A 20,260-nucleotide genomic window follows, 5' to 3' on the forward strand; every position below is an offset into this window, starting at 1 on the left:
ATACAAGTCATATCACCCACACGATATATGCTCTGTGTCCAGAGCATGTATGCTTTTCATTCATTTAAGACATTATTGCAAGGGTTTTGTAATACACATACACCCTGGTCTCATTGCAATGCGTTTTTTATTCTTTCTTATACAGTAGGAAGGGGAAGAACACTATATCGTGGGTGTTCATATGACTTGTATTCTGCTTACAGCTTCGAAATTCCACTTGTTTCGTTTAACGTAAAGCCTTTTAAATATAATCAAAACGTTCCCGTGTTTCTGCGGTCTGTGCGCAAAATAATAACAAGTTGAGTTACGCGGAGCGCAGTCAGTCAGTACACCCCGTATATTCCGACGATAACGCTATATAAACCATGCTGCATTCATTCGGAGATAAAGACCTATATTATTCCAAATGCTATTTATAGGGTTTTGACCATAATTACACTACTGTTGCTATTTTACAATGAACTATAATGAATTACGGTTCATACAGAACATGCCAGTGTTGAAACTAATGCACAGAAGCGTATTTCCTTGTTGTAATAATATATTCTACCAACGAGCGCCAGCTACGCATGGTCCGACCTGTGCTTAAATATACGCACAAAGTCAAGCACAAGTTCAAATTGATAAATCCCACACTTTGCTTAGAAATTATCGTACGCACGGGTTACGCACATATCTGTGCGTACGCCACGTTGATAAATGAGGGCCAAGGATTCTATCAGGTAGTACTCACGCCTGTGGACAGAGAAGAACTGACAAAGAGAGAGGACATCAGGTGAGCAATGAGCATATGAAGGAGTGTCAACTACACACAGCAGGCGTTAATTAGCAATCAGGACAAATTAGAAGAGAGGAAGGGTGAAATACTCCAGGGTGGCGCTAGGACTTTTACTCCTACCAGAGAGCAAAAAACCCAAACGTTACAACTAGGTACATCAGGCGCGTAGGGCTCCACCTACCCCAAAAGTCTGGGTCCAAGCTATAACAGGCATTTTTGCTCATAGTCAGCTTGCAAAGTGACATCCCAAATCAAATCTTGTAATTGCAGATCATTAGTCTATTGTGGCCTTACAATTGACTCTCTCAGTTAAACATATATGTTGAGTCCAATTTGCTAGTGAGGGAAGATGAATGTCTCTTTTTGTTTATATCTGAAATGAGTTTACACATTTCTATTCATATCTAAATTGGCTACTTTTTCTACATTGTCTACATCAGCTTTTACTTTAGCCTGCATCTCATTTGGCTTGATTTCATTTAGATGCTCTGTGGTGTTGTTCAATGTTTAAAGATCATTGTGTAAGTCACGCAATGTCATTGCTCATAAATATCAGCAAATAGCTGATTAAACAATAATCACTGAAAGATAAACATGTTATGGCAACTGTAAGCATATATTATGTATTGAGTAAGACAATGCATTAGGCATATGATTGATGCCATTTATAAACATATTAACAACCCAGGTCTGGGAAAATGGTAACATTTATTTTAAAGGACCAATTGGATATGATCTTCCTTTTTGAAACGGGGGGGGGGGGGGGGGGGGGGGTGTGTGTGTGTGTGTGTGTGTGTGTGTGTGTGTGTGTGTGTGTGTGTGTGTGTGTGTGTGTGTGTGTGTGTGTGTGTGTGTGTGTGTGTGTGTGTGTGTGTGGGGGGGGGGGGGTTATAGCCTATATCAGTTTGTGATTTTACAACTGTTATTTTCATTGGTTACTGATTAAGACTATAAAATGATAGATACTGTTGTGTTAGAAGTGATTTGTGATTAATGTGTAGAAGTGATTTATGATTAACATGCTATTGCTGGATGGGTCAGGCGGGGGTCAAATCATGTCCATTTACATGATCAATATAAGCACCTTTCAGGTGTATCAGCACTCTGTTACCTTCCCGCTTTCATGATATAACAAAACATGATATTTTTTCATCCTTCCCATCAGCACTACCCTCTCTCCAAGATGATTAGCAGCACCCAGACCTGCAATTACAACTTTGACAACCAGAAGAAGCACATGACGGCTGGAACCTGCACCGAGAAGCACATCTTCTTGCCTTTCTCTCACCAGTAAGTACCTACAGGGATACAACAATGGTACAGTCCAAACCTGCCAGTCTACAAAATGGTAGCAGTGCAAACATATAGGCTGATTCTTTCAATTGTTGGAATCTTCTTGTTTTTTGTATGTATCTACCAATGACATGGTAGAGAACCTTTTGTTATTGTTATGGAGATACATGCATTTCGTAGCTATTATAGCCATAGTATTTCATAGTATGTTTCAGAATTCTGACAAATGGTATTCCACAAAAATTCAGATCAATTAAGATGTTCTGTAATATGAAATAAATAATTTTGCCTTGTGTCAACATCATGGCTATTTGCTGACATTTTGTCGTCATTTGTTCTTAAAATAGAAATGAACATGGAGTTTCCACTGAAGTGAAACAGACTCTGACTCTGCAGGATACCAACAAAATCAAGGACAGGGTCTTTGATCACAGTGAGTATTTGTTATTGTTTGTTTAGGTCTTTGAATATGTCAAAATATGTAAAAGTGGGCGGCTAGGTGGTGTAGTGGGCAAGGCACTCGCCACCAACGCAGGAGACGCTGGGTTCGAGCCCAGCTCTCGGCGTTGATACCAGCTTGGCTGGTCGCTCATACTAACACAATTGGCAGTGTTAGGGGTGGGAAAGCTGGTGGGCGGGTCCTGGTTGTTGTAAACAGCGACTCCTACAGTTCGGTCGGGGCGCCTGCACAGCGAGGGAAGGATCTGGAGGGAGGTAGTGTGACCTTCTACACGTTACACTCTGCCAGTGAGAGTCTGCGCGGCCAGGCTGGCTGCCGGCTGGCTGCACATGTGTCGGAGGAAAGCATGGGACAGTCTCCGGCCTCCCGGACCAACAGTAGGGGGGGAGTGCGCAACAACCAGGAAGGGGGTTGGGAATTGGCATAACGACTAACAGTGGGATGGGAGAAAAATCGGAAAAAGGAGGGGGGGGGGGGGGGGGAGATAATAATAAAAAAATATATATACATGTAAAAGTTTGCAGCAAAGTCTTACTGGTTCCTGTATTATTATTCTGCAAAGATGAAGACAACCTAAAGTTCCTGCCCATGGAGGCTGTTGAGGACAAGGCCCCGGTCCAGAGCACTGAGGCTGTCATGGCCGCCATGAGGGAGCTGAACACCCTGTCTGAACACTCTATGGGTCACCAGCGTGCCGCCATCTTCCAGAGGCTCGTGTCTGAGCTTCGTGGCCTGGAGAGCCAGACCATTCGCCCTCATGCAAATGAGATGATGGAGATGTCCAACTCCCTGACGTTCCAAGCCCTGGCCCAGTGTGGTACCCCAGGCTGCAACAGTGCCCTGCTGTACATCCTCAGTACCTTCGACAGTTCTGCGTTCGACGCCGCCGTCTACGCTCTGAGTCTCCTGCCCAACCCCTCCCGTCTTATGGCCAAAGACATGCTGGACATGGCTCGGGAGAAAAGGAGCAAGCCCATCATGTACGCCCTGAGCAACGTGGTCAGGAGGTCAGTAGAAACCAGCTATTTCCACTTGTGAGCGTCAAAGAAATCCATCTCACATCTCATTACGGTGACGGTGAACAGTGTGTTTATTTGCGTGTGAACGCCGTGCTTTGGTTTCCAGGCTGTACCAGGCCGAGGGCGTCAGCCCCGAGATCACTGCCGTGTCCCAGTTCACGGCTTCTATTCTGGGCGCCGATTGCGCCGGGGAGAAAGAGTTGACCTTATTGGCTCTGAGGGTAAGCAACCATTTGTGAAATCGAGCCCTAAATGCACTCCTTATAATCAAACGCTATAAGAACATATCCAGTTACTGACATGTTTTTCTGTGTTCCTATCCTATTCCATCCAATTTGCAGGTTGTTGGTAACATAGGAGATGCTATGGAGGCTGCGGATCCCAGTGTAAAGACCACCCTTCTGACGTGCATGAGACAGCCGGCCGCCGCGCTGTCCGTCCAGCTGGCTGCCATCCAGGCCTTCAGACGCATGTCTGTAACCGAGGAGGTAAATGACCAGCAAGACCCTTTTGAAGGTCAATACAGTAGGCAGTGATGTACCTGAACGTATTCAATGAACGATCGTTCATGAACTTGTTCATATTTTGGGCGAACGTCTACTGAACGTACTGTGTTTCCGCTAGATGAGCGTAATTGTGAACACGTTCATTCTCGGCGCTCTATCACAGTATAACTTCGTTCAAAAGTGTGCCAGATTTGGGATGGCCGCACGGGCGCACACACACACACAAACACACCGAAAGGTTTCGGTGTGTGCGTGTTGCGTGCAGAGAGAGAGACTCGTTACGCGGGCCGCCCCTTCAAGGCAATGGTCGGGGAAACACTGATAAATAATCACAGTGTGATGGAAATGCCAGTATTCTGATTGCTGTCTGTGGTTCTACATGGGTTGTGGCAATAATTTTGACAAATAATAGCTCGCAGCAACATATTGAAAAAAGAACTATAAACTAGTTCATTTTTTAAACCATGAACTTTAGTTAAACATTTTTTATTATGAACTGAACTAGTTCATTTTAAAATGTGTGAACTGTGAACTGAACTAGTTAATGTAGAAAGTGAACTTTCCCAACACTGACAGTAGGAATAAGTTATAGTTTTTAGACAAACCTCCTCCCTCCCATAATACATCAATGGATAAGTGTCTGCATGTGTGCCTCTACAGGTGCGCTCTAACATCCAGGGAGTCAGCCAGTATGCCATGGAAGCGGTGCAGAAGCGCATCGCAGCCTACCTGATTTTGATGAGGCATCCTGAAGCCAGTGACCTGGAGTTGGTGAGGAAGGTGCTCACCCAGGAGCAGGATGCGCAGGTCAAGGCCTTTGTGACCTCTCACATCTACAACATCATCAACTCCGAGGATCCTGAGACCCAGAAGTAAGAGTCCCTTGGAAGTGTCAGATGCAATTCGCTGAATAGAAACTCTCACCTTATATTATTCAGGCCTATTGGACCAACGATGCTGATTTATTTAACCAGCTAACTGACATTGACTTATTTAACGTGTTTCTTCTCAGGCTGGGTAGTAAGATCCTGAAAGTCCTGCAGGGCAATGACGTCAACGTCATCTTTGATCCTTCTAGCCAGTTGCCTAGGGAGGTGTTGCTGGAAACTACCTTGAAAGCCGTTGGCTACAATATGGATATCTGGGAGGTAAATTAAACTATGACCTATATGCATAATATACATATACATATATATATATTAGTGCTGTCAATCGATTACAATATTGAATCTGATTAATCGCATGATTGTCCATAGTTAACTTGTGATTAATCGCATTAAAAAAATTTAAATAAAATGTATTTACCTTAACACTTTCGGGGCCATTTGGATCCGTCTAAAATCACTGTAGATGGCCAGCATATCATAATAGACTTGCACAGTCCGTGTGGCTGTTTGTAGAGCTAAATCTATACTTTATAGTATTGCTATCTGTCCATTCTCATTGTCAATTGAGACCATAAACCGTCCCTTCAAAATGGCTTAAAGAATTTTTTTTTTAATCAATACGTTCTCATTTTATAGCGTCTTGAATATAAGCGTTATAAGGGATTTCGGCTAGGATGTTTCCTGGAAGGCGAGAGACAGGCCGCTAAGCTACTAACGTTAAATCCAGTGGCATTTCGGATATACAGAAGTTACAGTTAAAACTCAAACTGCATATGATCGGTATTGATGGTCCACCATGAATGCATGAAGGGGCGGGGGACGTCGTTTCTGATGATTGATTACCAATAACCGTGTTAGCCTCAGTAGCCACATTCATTGATCGAGTGGATGGCTATCAAAACAATGCCTGATCAGCGTGTAATTTACGTGAAAAAGATCTTACCGTGGGCCGGTTGGATCCCCCAGAGCATTTCCCAGTTATCGATCGCCATCTGGTAGATTGATATGTCCATTGGCTGATTATAAATTTGTTTACTGCATAGTGAAATCCGCGTCCCAAAACGTATTCCGTGCAACAGGCTATAGGCATCATAGATATCTATATAGAACACTAGATAGCTTACCCGCGCTGCCGGCCAATGTAGAGCGACGTCGTCGTAGGGCGGCCATCTTGCTCGAGGCAGCTCAGCTACTGATAACATTAATGTCTACTTTTTTTTACTTAAAGGCATTTTTATTTTATTTTTTTTACAAACCGCTTGAATCATAGCCACGTTAATAATGCTTGTAATAAACCAAACCGTTTGTAAATCCGTCAATATTTCAGCGAGTATATTTTTGTCTGTGCAGCTCACTCACCCTCACTCAAGGCTGACTGGGGCAAGATGGCGGCGGTTCAGTGACGCTGGTGACTCCGCCTTAAGCTATCTAGTGTTCTATATATATCTATGATAGGCATCGCTTCAGGTTAGTAGAAAACTACATTGGAAATCCAGAAAAAACAAGACAACTTCTGCCACAGGGAACACTGCATTATCGAGATAGCGCCCCTAAGCGGATCTGGCCGGTAATGCACTTTTTCGAATTCAAAGAGTAGGGTACTTCTGCAGTGCCGCTCGGCGACCTTTATTAAAGGTTATTAAATGGAATAAAAGCCAAAAAAACCTTGCTACGGAGATGTCCGTGGTTGGTTCTTTAAGCAAGATTTATCCGTGGTTCGTCCCCAATGTGTTAAACAGATATTTTTCAGGTTCCAAGTTTTAATACTTACTTTTACTACTTATCAACATGAGAGTCAACAAATGCTTGCTTTATGCAGCCATTTAACACAAAAGGATGACCCTCATGGATTGCAAATTTGCATCAAATTCAAAACAGAATGATGCACAAAATAACTTAAAATAAAATAATAATTTAAAACAATGAATAAAGTGTGCATGAAATAATAGGGGAAAGAAAACGTTAGGAACTTGTTACATTCACCCACACAAGGGCTGAGTAATCACACACCCCCCCTCTCTCTCTCACACACACTCTCCCAGCTCTCTTTCTCTCTTGCCCCTTCCTCATCTCTCTCACCCCCCTCTCTCTCTCTCTCACACACACACACACACACACACACACACACACACACACACACACACACACACACACACACACACACACACACACACACACACACACACACACACACACACACACACACACACACACACACACACACACACACACACACACACACACACACACACACACACACACACACACACACACACACACACATATATATATATATATAAATCTGTTTGTCTTGTTGGTCTGTAGATTGTAAATATGTTTGTCTTGTTGTCTGTAGATTGTAAATCTGTTTGTCTTGTTGGTCTGTAGATTGTAAATCTGTTTGTCTTGTTGTCTGTAGATTGTAAATCTGTTTGTCTTGTTGTCTGTAGATTGTAAATCTGTTTGTCTTGTTGTCTGTAGATTGTAAATCTGTTTGTCTTGTTGGTCTGTAGATTGTAAATCTGTTTGTCTTGTTGGTCTGTAGATTGTAAATCTGTTTGTCTTGTTGGTCTGTAGATTGGCATGGAAGGCAAGGGCTTTGAGACAACCATTGAGCTTCTGTTTGGGAAGAACGGATTCTTCCCAGACACCGTCTCCAAGGCCATGTACTGGGCTGGAGATAAGATGCCAGGCAAGATCAATGCGGTTCTTGAGAAATTGTCTCCACTCGAGGGAGCTGAGGGACTGAGGAAGGTAATTACTCATCATGAATCTATGTTTCTCTCCTACATGCTGTTTTTCAGTGTTTGATAAAATATTAAATAAAAAGTGCTAATATTACCCCAATGACACTCTTTATTAAGGTGCGCGATAACATCGTAAGGGAAATTGTCCATCATTTCAACAAACTGGCAAAGGAGCTGCAGACTCAGGACTCACCAGAGGCCATGACCTACCTGAAGATGATGGGAGCTGCACTCGGTTACATCAAGGGCACCGACTTCCAATTCATTGCTCAAAACGCAGCAATGTACGCTGAGGTTCTACTGATGACTATGCCAACACAGGTACTATTTATCATTCTCACACATAATAGTAACAGCTGCTGAATTTATCTCAAGCCCCACCCCTTTTTCATGATTCTCCAACCACAACAGTTGCTGGTGATAGAGAACCTTCAATTTATCTATATATTTGTTTCAGGCCATGAAGAAACAACTGATGTCCAGCACTGAAAATGAGATCTTCGCCCATTACATCTTCATGGACAACAAGTTCTCTCTCTCGACTGCATCTGGTTTCCCTCTCAAGTTCGCTCTGTCTGGTACCTTCGCTCCCGGAGCAAAGGGAGGAATCCGCATTTCACCAGACGTGGTATAATATCCTACTCTTTATGGTCAACCGTCTTACAATGTTCCGTCAAAATAACCCGTGCCCTGATTCTGAGGCTGCTTACGTGTAACACGATATCAATTTGTTTGCTTGTAGAAAGAAGTGTCCTTCATGCCCTCTGTGGGAGTGGAGTTTGTGACCCAGATGGGAGTCCACGTCCCAGAGTTTTACTCTTCTGCCGTTGAGATGCATACCAACCTGTACCACGAGAGTGCTCTCAATGCCAAGATCACCATGGTGGCCGACCAGGTCAAGCTGACCCTCCCTGCCCCACAGGGTAAAACCCAGCTCTTCAGAATCAGGTACATTTAAATAACAAGAGGGGAAACAGATATTGATATCAACATAAATATTATGTTCCATAATAGGTTATGGAGAAAAGAGAAAAGTTATTAAGCTGTTTGTTTATTCTTTTAATAGCAACCGAATGCTGACTGTCACGTCTGATGGGGTCACTCTGATCCCACCAAAGGATGAGGGCAGGACTAATGTTGTGAATTGCAACCCTCTCTTCACTGGAGTCAAGTACTGCACCACGGGCACAGTCCGGTACTCTGTTGCTGGTGTTAACGCTCCTTACTTCCCCCTCAGTGGAGAGACTAAGTACGTTTTAATGTGGACACTCAGTTTGCTCACATGATTATCATCAATGCAATACTATTAAGCGATTAAGCACTAACATTCTTAACTTGATCTTTACCCTGTAGGTTCGCTGTGGATATCGAGCCCACCGCTGAGGTCGCAGAGTACACTGCCACCATTGCTTACAAACGCCTCAGTGAAAGCGACGAGGCGGTCGATTCTTGGACGATGATCCTGAAAGCAGAACGTACGGACATCCTTGTTCAATATACGTAATACAGTATATAGTCAACGTATTGATCGTGTATATCAAACTGCGTCAACTAATGTCACGCACATCATCGTCTCGTTCTCTTTTTAGCTTTAGATGATCAGCCCACCATCAAGGCCACGGCCACAGCCACCATGAAGTACAACAGGAACTGGGATAACTGGAACAGGAACGTCATCACCGCCGATATCCAGATCCCGGACTACGACGTGGAGGCCGGCATCAGGGTTGGCATCGCAAACAGCTTTGTCGAGGACGAATACTCTGGAGATCTCAGGACATCTCAGGACATCCATCACTCTGGAGATCTCCAACAAGAACATCCCCCAACTGTCTCTGATCGGCCGTGCCAAGTAAGTGACCCAATAACGCAAGAAATATCTTTGATCAAATCTTTTTGAAGTGTATATACATTGCATGACAAATATGAAGGAATGTAAACACATTACAAGTCCACACTACATGGACCATCTTCAGGCAGACATTTTTAAATAAATGAATTGTATGACTATAATGGCCTGATTCCATGCTCCACAGCTTTGGGTTGTTCTGGACTGATATAGCCTATAGCCTATCTGGTAGAATTATGCTGCAGGTTCAGCTCCTGGTCCCGTCCCTCCAGACCGATGCTGCCATTACTGCCACCAGCAGACTCGGTCATGGCCAACTCACCATGGAGGTTAAGAGTGACATCATGTTCCTGCAAACCTCCTCTGTTCTCACCTTCAAATGTGGCGGTACACTGGTTGATCAAATACGACTGTTTCTGGATTTAGAAGGACGATGTCTTCAGGGATTTGTTCAAATTGAGTTTCATGGTTGTTGATTGCTAAAATGATATGCATTATTTCAGTTGAGAAGAGGCAGGCTGAGATTCAGCTGATGTCCAACGTGAACGCTGATATGAAGGCCCTCGTACCTTACAATGAAGGCCTTCAGGCCTGGCTGACACAGCTCACAGAAGACATTATGGACCAGCAGCTGGTCATAAGCGACATGGAACCACGTCACGTCTTTGACAAGGCTCTTGAGGTGAGAAAAATGAAGGCTTTCAGTTTAAAAGTGCCAGAAAATCCACTGTGAAAGATTATATTAAATATAATTAATTAATCAATATTGGGGAAAAGAACATATAGATGACTCCTTCCACAAAATTATTTCCATGCATTTAACTTTTGCTAGCTATTATTTTGTATAGGCAGGTGAATATCTCTTTCTGAGACACAATCATGATCATTTGTTTTTAACAGGTTGGCAATATGTGGATGGACAAGATCACCACTGATGTTCCTTATGTTGAGACTCTGAAAAACAGTATGGCTGAGCTGGCAATGCCCACCATGCCTGAGGAACTGTTCATGGCATTGTAAGTAAAACTCAATGCATCCTGGTGTCATCAATGCATTTCCCATGTGCCTCTTAGATTAGAAATTCTAAGAAATGTTCATTCATCATGAAAAACCTTTAACTGTATTTCTATCTAATCACAGAATATACACATATTCTTTCCAAGAACAATGAAATACTCATTGAATCCAGCCATATAAAGTCTGTCTGTCTGTCTGTCTGTCTGTCTGTCTGTCTGTCTGTCTGTCTGTCTGTCTGTCTGTCTGTCTGTCTGTCTGTCTGTCTGTCTGTCTGTCTGTCTGTCTGTCTGTCTGTCTGTCTGTCTGTCTGTCTGTCTGTCTGTCTGTCTGTCTGTCTGTCTGTCTGTCTGTCTGTCTGTCTGTCTGTCTGTCTGTCTGTCTGTCTGTCTGTCTGTCTGTCTGTCTTTCTTTCTTTCAACTAGTGAGAGCACATTGAAATGCCAGTATTGTTGTCCAGTACCACACATGTACCAAAATTTGGAAATGGTTGAAGTGTCTGCCAAGTTCAACAGCAACTATTACAACTGGCAAGGCCTGATCTCTGCCAGCAGCAACACTGAGGACTCTCCTAGCTACGAACTAGCCAAGTTCAAAGTAATGGCTGACAGTCCTATCGAACTCCTCTCCTTCACATCTGAGGGTACATTTATCTTTCTCATTACCTATATCAGAGGAATTATATAATGACTCTATAATGCTGGTGTTTAACTATATCAATATAAATATATAATGTCAATATGTAAACAATATAATATGCAGTGTTTCATAATTTTACTAATTTGCCTTGTGTATCTTGTTTTACAGGAACTGCAGAGTTTAGTGACACACCAGATACTCTGAAGGTTGGCATCAATGGAAACCTGAAGCACAAGCTCATGGACACAAGCTTTAGTTTAACGGAAACCATTGCTATCTTAGACAAAGTCATGTTAACTGGTAGCTGTAATTTCCAGGCCACCTGCCCTCTGGGTGTGCAAACATCCATGGACATCACCTCCCAGTGCTCCCTGGACTCAGACATGCTCACTGGAGATACAAACATGGAGGGAAGTGTAACCATTGGCCATGCAACTGTTAGCACCTCCTTCTCGCATACATTTGCTGTTGAGCCAGTAAAGAAAGAAGCAAGAACCGAGTCCACACTGAGGCTGAAATCTCCAACCCTGGAGTTTTTGAACAAGATCAAGGCAGGGTATGCTGATGAGCAGCTTCTGATTGAGTCCAACACCAACATGGACGATGATACTGAGAACCGTGCCTACTGTTTGCTGTCTGGGTCCGTGAACCCCTCTGGCGTGGAGATTAACGCTGATGCCTCCCTAAACATATTTGAAAGCCGTGCCTCTCACAAAGCAACACTGACCCTGAATGAGGATGGCCTTAGTACCAGATGTACCACAACTGCACAGAGGAGTCCAATGACCTTTGAGAATGTCTTCCATGGAGGGTTTGACGCCTCTGGATCTACCATGGCCATCACCACTAAGGGAGCCATTGGGGAGAACACAGCTGAAGTCAATGCTGAGGGGAAGCTTGCAACATCTGAGGCCTATCTGAACAGTGTGTTCAAGGGCAACCTCTTAGGTAGCAACACCAGGAACAGGGTGAGCCTCATATTAAATGAAGATGGCTTGACCTTCTCCAACAACCTGGTTGGATCTTTCGATGATGATTTGAAGACTGACAGCACACACTCCCTGACTCTCACTCTTCGATCCCTGGCCGTCCGATCCAAGACTGACAACGTCCTTTATGACAACTACTACAAGCATGACATCACAGCTGATTTGGGACATTTCACTGCCGCAGTTGTCATGAACAGTGACCTGAAGATCATGGATGTCAACTTTGTGAATGAAGCCCAGTATAATGCAGAGCCCTACAAGATGGATCTGACCGGAACATCAGTGGGGATCTTCTCTGGGGAGGAGTTTAAGCACGCCTTTGAAATCACATTCGCTGACATGACCTTCACAGCAAAGTGTAACACCAATGGTAAACTCCTGGGAACTCAAATGGCTCATACCACAGACATGGAGATTGCTGGTCTGAACATGAAGTTCAACAGTGTGGCTAACTTCAACTCGCCATCTCTTCGTCTTGACAGCACTGTCACAACGGTTGCTGAGCCCTTCACACTAAATATCGATGCTCTTTTCAACTCAAATGGAACAGTGCATCTGTATGGAGAGCAGAGTGGTGAACTGTACAGCAAGTTCCTTCTGAAGGCAGAACCCCTGGCTTTCACACAGTCATTTGAATGCATGGCTTCAACCACTCATGAATTGGAAAATGGAGACTCCGTTAAGATCCATATTGACAACAAGTTCAACAGCCTGTTGACCCCACAAGAGCAGAGTGTAACACTGAAGATGACATCCAAGCTGAACGACCACACTTACGATCAGGAAATGAATGCCTACAACAATGCAGAGAAAATGGGACTAGAGGTGATAGGAGCTGCCTCCACCAATATGTTGAACAGCGTTGGTGAGAACCAAGACTACTCCATCTCTGGATCTGTGAAGTATGACAAGAATAGCGATTTCTTCCAGATTCCATTCGTTGAGCATCTGCCCACACTTGAAGAAATGAAAGATGTAATCATGAGGCTGATGGAAGACAGCATTCAGACGCTGAGGGATATTAATTTCAAGTATGACATCAGAGGCTACTACTTTGAACTTTTTCTTAACTCAATGGAAAGTTACATCACCACCATGTTACCCCCTCCATTTGTGGTCCACGCTAAGATTGTTAACATGCTGAGAACAGTCGTGGACAGTATCATGGGGTGGATGAAGAGCTTTAACTTTACTGACAAGTTCAATGTAATCCATTCCAAGATTGAAGAGCTTCGGTCCAACTATGAGATTGAAATAGTTGAAATTATGAGGCACTACCAAGTCAGGGAAAAGATTCAGGCTGCAATCGCCGCTCTGAAGTCAATTGACATCCCAGATCTGCTTAACCAACGTATTGCCCCTGTGAAGGATCTGGTGAATGAGCTGTATACCTTTGACTTCCCACAAATGGTTGATGACATCGGTGTATACTTTGAAGGATTGTTCCAGAAAATTAGGTCTTTTGATTATGAAACATTCACCTTGGAGCTGAAAGAGAAATTATCTGAAATAAGCCAGATTTCCTGTTTCGGAAAACTCCACGGAGAGTTCAGAATTGTTTCACCTGACTACACTCTCAGGACCACTGCTGAGCTGCAGAACACCACCACTACTCCTCTCACACCCGAGTTCACAGTGAACCTCAACTCACGTGCCATATCTACGGTTGATCTCTTGGCACACACTCTGGACGCCAGTGCTCACATTGCTGTGCCCAAGATGAATCGTGTGTCCGTCTCTGAGAAGATCAAAGCTGTACACACCGCGTTCAGCATCGACCACCAGGGAACGGTGACTTTGAACGGTGACTACGGCCTTTCAGTTCAGGCTTCCGGTAAGACTACTGCCGAACTGGTAGGAAGGATCGAGGGAACTCTCTCCAACTCTGTCATTGCTTTGGTCACACCCTCTGAGCTTACGTTTGACACCAAGAACAAGTGGAACATCAAGCTTGTCCTTCCATTCCAGCTGCCTATGCTGACTATGGAGGTCGACCAGGAGATGTTTGTAAACCCACAGGAAGGACTCATTGTCTCTGTGTCCTCCCCATCCACTGGACTCCTTGGATTCCAAGTACAGACTAAGCACCCAGTCCAAGTGAAAGGAAGACTCTATGGCTGCTACCCGGTAAGACTCATATATGTTATATCATATATATGAATGAATATTTAATTAATTGATTTAAATGAATTGATTACTAATCATTTGTTTTTGTGAGTTCAATTAAGCTGATCATGTCAACATAAACTCCGGTATGGTCTTTATTTATCTGAATATTTTCCCTTTTTCCTTCTTTAACATAGTCCGAGCCTACAAATAACGTTGATATCTTGGCCGTGAGGATGTCTGTGCTGAGCATTCATGCAACCTGGAATACAGAGCTCCCTTATGAGATGATGCTGGGACTGAAGGAGAGGGTGCCTAATGTCGTGTCAGCAGAATCCTTCCAGGAGATTGTGTCTGATCCCATTGCCAAGACATACAAGTTCCTGAAGGAGGTCACCAAAGATGCTGAGTATTTTGTGAGAGTGAGTGACAGACAGATGGACATTGTCATTCCTTTTCCATTCATTGCAAATCCAACTGAATAGCTGTATAAGGCTTTGTGTCCACCGGGGACGTTTTTTTCAAGACAGACCGCTTTGAAAAGCAAAAAAAAAAAGCTCAGAGCGTATTCCTGAGTCTCGCGACTGCCGCGGCTCGGCCACTTGCTCGATGTTGATTGGTCGGTCGAAAAAAGTTACCTTGATAAGCAGCTCTCCTCTTCAAAAGTTGAACTAGTTTCAACTTTATGCGCTGGGAGTGCTCCGCCACAAAAACGCCAGCCGCCAAGAGCGCTAAAACGCGAGGCGCAGCGCTGGGAAAAGGAGCTCGCCTGTCGCGTCTGTAGCATAGAAATGAATGACAGAAAGGAGCTGATACTCATAAAACGTCCCCGGTCGACACAGTAATATGCTATCATTTAGTATTTTTGGAGCGATTACATTTGTGTCTGTGTTTAACTACACATATTGAGCCTAAATTATTGTTTTTCATCATGCAAAAAAAACATCTTGTACTAACAAAAGTCAAGTGTGTATCTGTAATGCTTGTTTCCATAACTGTTTTTGAAAATTAATAATTTTGTTTATTATTTCACAGTAGACTGCCATCCTACTGTGGTCCCTTTGTGTCTTATTCTATTTAAAATACAATTGATGAAAGCATCAATGAAGACACATTTTTTTTCTGCCATCAGTTTTCACCATCTTTACTAAATGGTGCCAGCGTTAACAAGCTTAATTCCTTTTTACCCCCTTGAATGCCCAGCACCACTTCAATGTTAACGTTAATATCGCCTAATCTATGTTTTAAATTATGTGTCTAATCTGTGATAGAATAAACCATCAAACTCCTGTCATACCCTTTTGTAAGGTGATAGATTTAATGGTAATCTGAAGGCACCCTGTGTGTCTGTGTCTCTCATTGTCCCCAGTCCCTTTTCCACACACACTCTTGCACTGCGGTTTGAGTGACCTGCTGACCTCGTGGCCGTGGCTCTAGGCTCCTTTCCCACACACTTACACACATACATACACACAGATACACACACATAGATTTATGACCTCAAACTCTCGGCTCCAGGTGTCATGAGGTGTCATGAAAATCACAAACTATTAGATGGATGCCTAAAAGTAAGGCCCTGAACTCTTCAGGACCCGGTGACCCTTGACCAAGTGCTGGGTCAGACCGGTAAACTAGTTAACCAATGCCGCTGAGGTAGCCCTACTCACCGCCACCCATTAACACACAAGCACACACACACACACAAACACACATACACTCATATACACACAGACACACAACCGCCCAGAGCGGGGGACCCCAGAGGCCCATTATCTTTAGCCCCCACCTCTACGGAGAGACACGTACTGGAATCCCCCTCCCTCGTACCTTCTCTTTCCGCACGTATTCTCTTTGTCCTCAACTATAACTCGACAGCTATCAATCATCAAACCAGGAAGAGGTGTGTGCAACTACAAATGTATAAAAGGTTGTGTCTGTCTATTATCGTGGCCATTCTGCAATTGTCTGTTCCCTGAGCGGAGAGTATATGCAGGTGGTCCGGATTGTGATGTATTCTTCCTGTGTGCCTTAAACGCCTGGCAGTTTAGCCATCTGACTCCTGTCTCATCTCTGCTCATCTCGCCGACAGTCAATTAAAAGAACCCAGTGCTAATTTACATTATAAGTGGAGGTTCGGGTGAATTTCCCTTTATCTGCCCGTCGCTTATCAAAGACTCATTTTCCAGTCAACATTGTCGTAGCAGATTGTTTTTTTATCGCTTCATTTCCGTTTTCTAGCATTTTGAAAAGCACTGGTTTTCATGGAAAAATGAACATTCCATGATAATTGCCCTTTACTGGAATATTCTAGAACGTTGTAATTTTTCGGCCTATTTATGAATCGTTTTCAAATAAACGCTAGATTATCGATAGTATATGTGTACACATGCACGCTCTGGCCGCAAGCTGAAAATCGATTCTCCTATTTCCTGACCGCTCGTATAGTCAATCAGCCATATCACATAATCACATAAAAGCTTATATCTCAGTGAAAACGAGTCTGATTATCCTAAGACTGGTAACATAGATTCCTTACCTGAGATCAGATGGTATCCAAATGGATTATTCCAATTCCTGATCGCCATTCGAAAAAATATCCTTTTATTGATTCACTGTGTATACTGTAAAAACACATAATCCCCGCTGCTCTGAGGCTCACTAGTGGAGCTGATCGACCCCGGCTGCGTGAGTGAGAAGTAAAATGTGGAGTCAGGGATTTTTTTTCTCATTCATTTTCATTGAGTTCAATCCAAAAGGGTGAATTACCATCTGGGAGACGATAGGGGGCGCTTTTTTCACATCTGAGCGCCTGGAGTGGCTGAATTTCCAACGGTAGACTCGGTTGATGAAATATGAATTCAGATCGCTAATAAAAAAATAAAAAGAGAAAAAAATAATATTCTCGTGATGGGCCTTCAACCCGCGGGGGGTAAACCCGAGAAAACTCTGGTTGGGCAATCAAAGTGTTAATGACCGTTTTAGTGATGTTTGTAGACCCATTGTGTGTTCTGTATTATAGCTATGGAGACAATAGTATGGCTCATTTTAGAGGCATTGTTCATAGTCCATTACTGACTAATCAGCTCATTTCTACACACTGTAGTTTGTTATACGCTAAACATCGCCCCATTTCCGGAATAATCCAGTATTTTTCCATAGATCGCGAGATATGACACATTATGCAATAAGCCCAAATCGTTCTGGTTGATCCCCTGAAGCCCCAAATACTCCCAAATCAAAAGGTATATACCATGTACATATGTGTCTTCACGAAATCATCAAGGGGGGGGGGGGGTCGTTTTAACTCAAAGCTGTGATCGTGTTTGTCGAGCATGTTTTACGTACGGTAAAACACAAAACTGTGATTGTTACAAAAACATGTTTCAGGTTCGGTAAAATAGACATAGAATATACCTTACCTTAGCCAGAAGGTATTCCAAAAAGAATAATTCCAAGTGATCGCATTGCAATCGCGATTACCAATGTATATGTCTAGACTAGTTTACATGGGAAATATGCTTCAGTATTAACTCATTCCGGGCCAACCATGAGTATAGTCTGGTGAACTCGCCATTGCTTCCGTGCCAATCACGAGTATAGTCGGGTTGTAATCTGTTGTAAACTGCATCGAACATTGTACATATGTCTATACTGAACACTGTGACCTCATTTTCTACTTCTAATTTACATGCTATACTATGTTATTTGATACTATCTTGTCTAGCACAGTCTCTGGAGCGTAACAGTAAGAAGCATTTTGTATGAAAGTATTCTGTACTTCTGTATGACAACTATTAAAGAAACTTGAAACTAATCGTTATTTATTATTATTATTTTATTATTCATTTTCATCCATCCAACCTGATGTTATCGTTGGGAATCAAATCTGGGTCTGAGCTCACAAAAGGGCAAATACCGCCGCCTATCATCTCCCGGATGGTATTGCACATCATTGGATTGGATGGGACTGTGCATCAAAAAAATAAGTCCGGTCCAGGTTTTACTTCTCGGGCATGCAGCTGGATACTATTGCATTGAGTCCCCCCACTGGGAGCATCGTGGATCATTGTGTTTTGGACTATAACGTTGGATCAATGGACGCAATCGATATTTGGAATGGCAATCAGGAATTGGATTAATCTTTTTGCATGACATCAGATGTGAGGTAAGGCCTTTATGTTACGAATCTTGGGGTAATCAGATGTTCCTATCACCGCCATTGGAGCGTGTGTGTGTGTGTGAGGTTTGCACCGACCAAAGTACGGAGAAGCGATTTTTCAGACCCCGCTTCTCTTAGTACATGAGGACATATACTATCAATAATCTAGCGTTTATTTGAAAACGATTCATGAATCAGCCGAAAAATTACAACGTGTTTTGTGTATTCCACTAAATTGCTATTATCGTGTCTTTCTCTGGAATTACTAGAAATCTCCAAAACTATACTCGTATTCAAAACGGTATAAAACGGAAATGTACCGATGAAAAAACAATCTGTTTCGTACATGTTGACTGGAAGCAACTCATTGACGATCACTGTTATTTAGATCTATTGCTATTATATTTGATATGTTTTATGCACTCGCAAATAAGTCCTATTCTCCATTGGATATAGCGTTGGGACGGAAGGGCCATCAGCAGAGGGCGCTGTTGGCCCGGAATGAGTTAAAGTATTTCTATTCTATTCTATTGACGGACACAGGCCACTAAGAGCGCTGTGACCCAGAGACCAGTGGACTCTAACCACTGCAGAGCGCTGTGACCCAGAGACCAGTGGACTCTAACCACTGCAGAGCGCTGTGACCCAGAGACCAGTGGACTCTAAGCACTGCAGAGCGCTGTGACCCAGAGACCAGTGGACTCTAAGCACTGCAGAGCGCTGTGACCCAGAGACCAGTGGACTCTAAGCACTGCAGAGCGCTGTGACCCAGAGACCAGTGGACTCTAACCACTGCCACAGCACTGTGTGGTAAGGTGAATGGACGATAACCTGTCCCTCGTGAGTTCTTGAATTGATATGGTTGATGGACCAACCGACCAAAGATTCACAGAACGACAGAGTATTTCAAACAGAGCTTTTATTTCACAGAGAAGAGAACAGCCACCCTCCTCCTGCAGCCCATGGGCTCATCCTCTCGCACACCAGTAGAAGAAAGAATACATCACATTACATGACATTTATACCCTCTTGGACGGAGAGAGAAGGGGAGGGGTGTGTGTGTGTATATGTTTGTGTGTGTATGTATGTGTGTGTGTGGTGTGTGTGTGCTAGTCTGTGTGGTGTGTGTGTCTAAGTGCAAAAGTTAATGGATGTTTTCTAAGGGGGCCATCTGGTTAACATCCATCTAATGGTTCGTGATATTCATGACAGTTCTCATAACAGTTGGTGTGTAACTGTGTGTATGTGTTTGTAAGTGCGCGAACTATGTGTGTGTACGTGAGTTTGTGTGCGTGTGAGGGAGACATGTGTATGTGTGTGTGTGTGTGTGTGTGAGGCGCGTGTGTGTGTGTGTGAGGAGGGAGCCACAGACGATAACCCACTCAGGGTGTACAGGGGGCCCTGTGTGTGTGTTAATGGGTGTGTGTGGAAGGAGACAGCCACGAGGTCAGCAGGTCACTCAAGCTAGAGAGCGACACAGACTGAGAGACGCCCTGGCTACAGCTTGCATCAGACAATAGGTGCACAGATACATAAGATATTGACATCAAATATCACTACATCAATGAACTAAACTTACTTACTATTCGTAGTAGTAATAGTAGTAAACTGTATATTTGAAATAGGATACAAACTTAACTGTTAACACATTCTGCACCACACAGTATGCCCATCTTATACCACTCTCTGCCAGTGCTATAACCCTATGGAGTCGCTCACCTTCTTTGCAGCGCTATAACTTTTAAAATATTATAGCTATATCGACATTACTATGGCCCATTCAACATCGGGTATCTATCGTTCCCGATGTGGGA

The 20,260-nt window shown here is 43.4% G+C and overlaps 1 protein-coding gene across 1 annotated transcript in view; it reads left to right on the forward strand.

The window, feature by feature from the left end:
* Positions 1-19,049, forward strand: part of LOC311237259 (apolipoprotein B-100-like) — a gene marked incomplete at both ends in the record, with an annotated part of 28,594 nt that extends 9,545 nt beyond the window's left edge. Inside the window, 22 exon segments of the mRNA XM_084325065.1 lie at positions 1,944-2,068; positions 2,419-2,504; positions 3,094-3,538; positions 3,657-3,771; positions 3,892-4,038; positions 4,717-4,928; positions 5,069-5,204; positions 7,521-7,697; positions 7,808-8,011; positions 8,148-8,318; positions 8,433-8,638; positions 8,757-8,939; positions 9,044-9,165; positions 9,286-9,473; positions 9,475-9,542; positions 9,727-9,926; positions 10,043-10,221; positions 10,440-10,555; positions 11,069-11,196; positions 11,361-14,308; positions 14,485-14,709; positions 18,990-19,049. Coding sequence (XP_084181191.1) covers positions 1,944-2,068; positions 2,419-2,504; positions 3,094-3,538; positions 3,657-3,771; positions 3,892-4,038; positions 4,717-4,928; positions 5,069-5,204; positions 7,521-7,697; positions 7,808-8,011; positions 8,148-8,318; positions 8,433-8,638; positions 8,757-8,939; positions 9,044-9,165; positions 9,286-9,473; positions 9,475-9,542; positions 9,727-9,926; positions 10,043-10,221; positions 10,440-10,555; positions 11,069-11,196; positions 11,361-14,308; positions 14,485-14,709; positions 18,990-19,049 — 6,441 coding nt within the window.
* Positions 19,050-20,260: the final 1,211 nt, after the last annotated feature.

Source organism: Notolepis coatsorum (genome assembly GCF_963971535.1).
Source record: "Notolepis coatsorum genome assembly, chromosome: 11".
Lineage (NCBI taxonomy): Eukaryota > Metazoa > Chordata > Actinopteri > Aulopiformes > Paralepididae > Notolepis > Notolepis coatsorum.